Here is a 6,523-nt window from a genome sequence, read left to right as displayed (position 1 = left end):
TGCATACAGTAAAAACAAAAAAGAATTCACAAAAACATAATCATGCAACTATTTCTACAACAAGCAACAGATAAGGAATAAGTTCAAAACCCTTACCTGAATGCTTTCAGTGAACTGTTAACATATTTTTCCAAATCATGTAATATATGTATTGCTTGATTCTTTTTCCACTAAAAGATGTCTTGAAGGTGGCCTTACCATATGGAAATCATTAACAAATGACACTAATTTGTCTGTGTATCTATAAGCTAATATGTAGAGTATATATCTTATTCAGATTTATGATTTTTTTTTAAATTTAAATAGAATTCTATATTTTGACTTAAGGTAGCACAAGATTCACAGTTTAGATTTGCATATCTGTTCTCTGTGCTTCTTTAATAAAAATAAGTAAAACAAAAGACCTGGTCCCTGTAGAAAAATACTTTTATTGAATATGCACATGACCAGGCATGAAAGAAGCTATTTTATTTATACATGTTATAGACAGAAATGTAAAGTTCTCATAAGATTTACTTGTAAATAAAATGCTAAGAAAGTCAGATGAAATCTCAAGGTAATGCTGTTTATTTTTATTTTCTTTTTATGTTGTATGTTTTTCTAACTCAGTATTGTGCTATGTTATCCTATAATCTTAAATCCGCCTCAAACATTGTTTGTCGAAAACTGAATCAAAAGAGCTTATCAAATGCAATCAAGGCTAGATCCACATGCATCAAGTAAAAAAGAAAAGAAAAGAAACAAAATGATTTTTAAAAATAGCGTGTCTAGTTGTTTGGGAGGAGTTCCCCATAGTTTGAATAGTGTTCGTTTTCCATAGCGTTCAGCACATTTCTTTTCTTGCCAGGAGATCCAGCCCCAACATCTGTAGAAGGGGAACTCTGCAGCTTGTGCAGGTCTTGAGACAGTCTTCCCAGCACACAAGTACTCAGGTTGGAGCAACGTTTGGAAATAGGTCTATCCAAGCTGCAAGAGGGGAAAAGAAACCATGCCGGGAAAAAAAAAACTAAAAGGAAATTGCATGCATAGGCGTGCACAACCATAAGTCAACGATCGATTTCTGCAAACAATTTTTTTTTCTTTAGGATTCATGCTCTGACATTCCTGCATAACACAGTCTTCATTTAACATTTCTAGCAATGCATGGTCGATGGTTTCGAACCAGTTTATGACCAAATCCGAAACCAGTTTCCGTATGCATTGAATAAGAAAAGTTAAATGAAGACAATACTGCTACCCAAATGCATTCAGGGCACCGTAACTGAAAACATAGATCAGGCAAAGGAAGGTGAAGCAGGATCGGGCATAAGTGTTCTGCGGTTTAAAATGCTACGTCTCCATTAACATGCTTCTGGAGGGTTTATTGTTATTATTACTTTACTGTCTCATGCTGTGCCAATGGATTTCAGTACAGAAAATTCAGATGCAGAACATGCATGGTTCCAATGATCGGACTGCTATGTGGATGAAGTCATTGCTAAGTGCATTAGGTAACCGCCTGTCATTATTAATGGTCTTTCACTGCAGGCAAAACAGCTGCATAACGCTGTACAGACATGCCTTACTGCTAGAAACATGCAAAATCGACACCGAATTCAGGTCACTAAGACCCTCAGTACTTAAACTGGAAAACATACCTGTCATTCCTATCATTTTTAACACCCCTTCTCAAGCCCAACCTCCACAGGTATTTCCTTTTCCCTTAGGAATTGTAGAAAGAGACGAGCAGATTGTCTAAACACCATTTTCCCCTTTATGTACAAATGCAATAACCCCGCCTTTAAAAGTTAGATTTCTTTTGAAGCACCACCATCTAAGAAATGCGCGGCTCCCTAAAATGAAATGTGACCTGGTTCTCGGCAATGAATAAAATAAATGATCAAGGTTTTTGTTTCAATTGCTACTGAAAAGCTGTCAGCGGTCCTCGCACCTACCCGCACTCCCTGTGAACTGGCCGCTCTGCGCTTACCTGTTGCCCTGGCCCGCTTGTTCGAGCTCCTCCGCTGTCATCTGTACTAATTCTTTCACCACAGCGTTCAGTATTCGTCCAGTTTGGTAGTCGTTGAGTGTCACCCTGTCTGCTAATGAGTCTGACCCGGGTCTGTGTGGCCACAAAAGCAAAAAAAAAAAATCTGAAGAGATGCTGCGGATCAGCTAGGTTGCCAATTTAAAACAGCGCTGTTGCAAATCAACATATAGGAATGCTAACTAGTTAGATTAATATAGATTATATTGTTGGCGAAACAAATCCTATTGCTAAACACAGATACTCAGTTCAGAGGCTATAAACATATCTTAATAGTGGTAATCAGATGATTTGCTATTTGGCTTTTTTGTAAACACAATTCAGGTCTTCTTCAAATTAGTAGAACCATTGCAAATACATCCAGATAATGCAGATGAAAATGCAGGGACCTGCTAGGAAGTGTAGCTCTTACCTGACGGGTGTTGCCTGTGAGCTATGCATCTGGCAGGCAACCAAGGCACAGACAGCAAGTAAAGACGAGATCTTCAGTACAACCATAATGCCCGCCCTGCAAGAAAATGATAGAGAGAAAGTACTGGTCGTCTTCCAATGTCCCTTACTCCTGCTCTCAATAACATAGACCCTCCACTTAACTCTTCATTCTTGGCTACTGGCCAAGAAAAGAACAAGCTTTGAAAAACTGCTGGAAACCATGCATTTCAAATAGGGTCAAGACAACAATTCTTTCTAACTACTTAGTAAAAGAAAGGAGATCTGTCATTTGGAAGAGGTAATAAAACCTCTAGGGATTTGGCACTGGAGGCTTTAAAACATGAGTGCTCACCAGCAAATGAAGAATCAGCACTAACGGTAACTGGTATCTAAAGCCAAAATGTATTCAACCAAGGGCCGGCATGCCTCTTAGAAAACAAACCAAAGATTTTCAAATAAAAAGTTTAAGTTAATGAAATATAACACAGCTTCCTTTAAAATTATTAACCACACTTTGGTTCTTGTTACTGAAGTATACTAACTTGGTTTTATAAGCCTTTGGCTAGGATGTGATTGATGAATCATGTATTTGCCAATGACTTATCTAAGTTATGTACAGAACTTTGGGCTCAACACACAATACAAAAGTAGAACTGGATCTGGCTTCAATATAGGACATTTCTAAATAAATGAATACAGTTTCAAGCAAAAAAAAATAAAACTATTAAAAAAAGGTTAGAAATACATGCAAATGCAGGTTTCAAAATTTAGCAAATGCTTACCTTGAATTGAAGTGCTTTTTGGATGACAGTGAGATGTGGTGGAGAATTCTCTCACCTTGTATTTCTAAACGGTGCAGCAGTACAATGCTGAAACCCAGCCTTTTATATCTGCCACCAGGGTGAGAGTGTGTAGGTTTTTGACTAGTAGGCTCCAGCCTATGAAGGCACGCCAGTGGCACTCAGTAGCCAATCCGCAAGGGAGCATGAAGCCACAGCGTCCCAATTACATCATTTTCAGTCCCTGAGTATTTCCATTCACAAAAATGTGACAGTCATTTGACCATCTGATAGGTTTATTTGCATTGATGTCATTGAGTAAAAAGAATCACATTAATTAATGAAAAGTAAGCGCTTGAGTCATTAGTAATTTATACCGTGCTTTCTTTTCAAAAAGGAACTGTCACTTTTCAGATCACATACTCAAAATGTAGTTTATGTACTGATTAGAAGGGGCATCTTCCTGTTCCCTTAGTGATCCATTAACTCAGGTCAGCCCTACTGCATCCGCAAACTGTAAATTTGGTTGGTGATTTCGTATGCACAGCTGCACTCATCTCCCTAGACCAGTCCCAGTTTGGGAAGACTTCTTTTTGTCCTAGGAAAATGGGTATTATTTATTTTTCTTTAATACAGAAAGGTAAGCAGTTCCATTGTATGGGTGCAGTAGTGATAAGAAAATTAAATATAACTTCTTCATTGGAAGGAGACGTGAAGAACTGCTGTGAAATTAGACTCTTCACACAATACAACCTTATGTCTTGTGCAGAAAGCTGTGTGCCTGAAGTATATAGGGTAAACAGCGATCACATGCTGTCGCTCCTGTTAGTGGCTGAAACCAAAGGATTATGTAAAGTGTGCACCCCTGGGATGAGACACCCTAGGCTGAGTTGGACTCCCGAAAACCTGGGGATACATGTTTGTTTTGTGCGGGGTGGGGGGGGGGGGGGTATTAATACCAGAAGATCATTGAGTGCATTGGAAGCGGTGGAGAGCCTCAGTGGGAAGCAGAACCTGCTCTTCACACAAAAGAAAATAATCTTTCAGTCTGTTACTCCTTCGGAGCTGAAGGTCTGCGATAACTCGAAAACAATAGTATATTTAAGTAGGTGCTCTCTATTAGTACTTGGTTACATTTTATTTATTTATTTATTTATTGCATTTGTATCCCACATTTTCCCACCTTTTTGCGGGTTCAGTGTGGCTTACAATACATTACAATACATTACAATACATTATGCAACGTGCCTACTCTGTTCATTTCAGTTTGTCTTCCATTAAAGTTATCTAAAGTGCAGTGCTCTATATGTTTCATACGTGTAGCTCTATTGATGCTGGGGATATCTTTAGATCTCTCTAAACTGCATTCAACCAAGAGTGTTGTATAATCACTGAACCAATTTCCATATGACTACAAGAGAATTTGCCCTCAGGGAGTTAAAGAAGACCTTCTAGCCTGAGGAGCAGCCTAGCTCCTGGCTGCAAACCATGGAAAAGCTGTTAGGTCTGGTGACATAAAGGGTGAGTTGCATCTGCTGCCAATGCCATACTGCATTGCAGAAGAAAACAGAACAGCCTTAGCTTCTCTGGTGATAGAGGTATATAAAATAATGAGTGGAGTGGAACAGGTGGATGTGAAGCGTCTGTTCACGCTTTCCAAAAATACTAAGACTAGGGGGCATGTGATGAAACTACAGTGTAGTAAATTTAAAACAAATCTGAGAAAGTTTTCTTCACCCAACGCATAATTAAACTCTGGAATTCGTTGCCGGAGAACGTGGTGAAGGCGGTTAGCTTGGCAGAGTTTAAAAAGGGGTTAGATGGTTTCCTAAAGGACAAGTCCATAAACTGCTACTAAATGGACTTGGGAAAAATCCACAATTCCGGGAATAACATGTATAGAATGTTTGTACGTTTGGGAAGCTTGCCAGGTGCCCTTGGTCTGGATTGGCCGCTGCCGTGAACAGGATGCTGGGCTCGATGGACCCTTGGTCTTTTCCCAGTGTGGCATTACTTATGTACTTATGTGATCTCTTTTAGTGACTAAGATCCATAGGGATTAGACTGTCAACCACCATAATTCTGGCAACTTATCCTATATCTGTGCTCACCTAGAACACCTCCTGTCGCTCTACATCCATAGTTGCAGTAAACTTGGAAAAAGAAGAAAATGTTTTGCCAAAATGTGAAGGGCACGTCTATATATTGGTGCCTATCTCCCATATTCTATATAGCACACCTAGAGATCTGCGCCAAAATCCAGGTGTATTCTATAACAACATGCGTAACTTAATTGGCTTAACAAGCTAATTAGCATTGATAACAGCACTTATCAAACAATAATGAGCACTAATTGGCAATAATTATAATTTATGAGCACAACTTGCTAAGTGTATTCTGTAACGCAGTGTGCTTAACTTCTAACACATGCAGGCAAAAAGAGGAGTGGTTATGGGCAGAAATAGGTGTTTCATGGGTGTTCTGAAATTTACATGCATAGTTATAGAATACTAGTAAAAAAGCCCCGTTTCTGATGCAAATGAAATGGGGGCTAGCAAGGTTTTCTTCAGAGTGTGCATGTGGGAGTGCCCCTGCCCTCTGCCCTCTCTCCCTCTCCCTCCCCCTCCCCCCTCCGAGTCCAGTCCTTCAATGGTAAGTTTCCTGCTGTGCTGTGTTTGTGTTACAGAGAGAGTGAGGGCATCTCTCTCCCCTCCCCCCTCTGAGTCCTTCACTGTTACAGAGAGAGGGATTTCGTGCTGTGCTGTTTTCCTTCACTCATGGGGAAACCGGATATCTCTGGCGCTTCACACTTCCGGCTGGAGGCTTCATAGAACGTTGGGGTTGCCTTTTATATATATAGAAGATGGGCCAGTGTGTGTAAATCTATGTGCCAGGATTTATGCCACATTCTTGGTGGTGTAAATGGAGGCATGTAGTTTTAGGTGCTGGGATATCAATTAAGCATATTCTATATACCACACCTAAATCTAGGTTCCACTTATAGAATGCACTTAGCAACGTTTTCCATGCAGATCTTTTAGGTGCCATATATAGAATCTTCCCCCCATTTGTGTGCATAAGATTTATGGTGTGAAGCCCCACCCAGCGTTTCCCAGGATACACTGGGCAGGGCTTGGTGCCGCCATTTTGCAGGCAGTGTCAGAGGAGGGAGGCCACCTCCCTCCTCCAACTCAAGGTAGGGTGGTAGTGGGGATGGGGGGATTGACAGGAAGAGGAGGGAGGCAGGCTACCTCCTTCCTCTTACTCAAGGTAGGGGGGGTAGGGG

At 40.4% G+C, this 6,523-nt stretch overlaps 1 protein-coding gene across 1 annotated transcript; it reads right to left on the bottom strand.

The window, feature by feature from the left end:
* Positions 1-392: 392 nt before the first annotated feature.
* Positions 393-3,345, bottom strand: CALCA (calcitonin related polypeptide alpha). The gene is made up of 4 exons (XM_030199507.1): positions 3,241-3,345; positions 2,439-2,534; positions 1,970-2,101; positions 393-966 (listed from the first exon to the last, which is right to left on the bottom strand). The coding sequence occupies exons 2-4, from the start codon at positions 2,522-2,524 to the stop codon at positions 768-770; spliced, it is 417 nt and encodes a 138-aa protein (XP_030055367.1). The 5' UTR covers positions 2,525-2,534; positions 3,241-3,345; the 3' UTR covers positions 393-767.
* Between the last annotated feature and the right edge of the window lie 3,178 nt (positions 3,346-6,523).

Source organism: Microcaecilia unicolor, chromosome 4 (assembly GCF_901765095.1).
Source record: "Microcaecilia unicolor chromosome 4, aMicUni1.1, whole genome shotgun sequence".
NCBI classification, from domain to species: domain Eukaryota; kingdom Metazoa; phylum Chordata; class Amphibia; order Gymnophiona; family Siphonopidae; genus Microcaecilia; species Microcaecilia unicolor.
The sequence above is the reverse complement of the archived record's forward strand: the minus strand, read 5'-3'. Positions and strand labels throughout refer to the sequence as shown.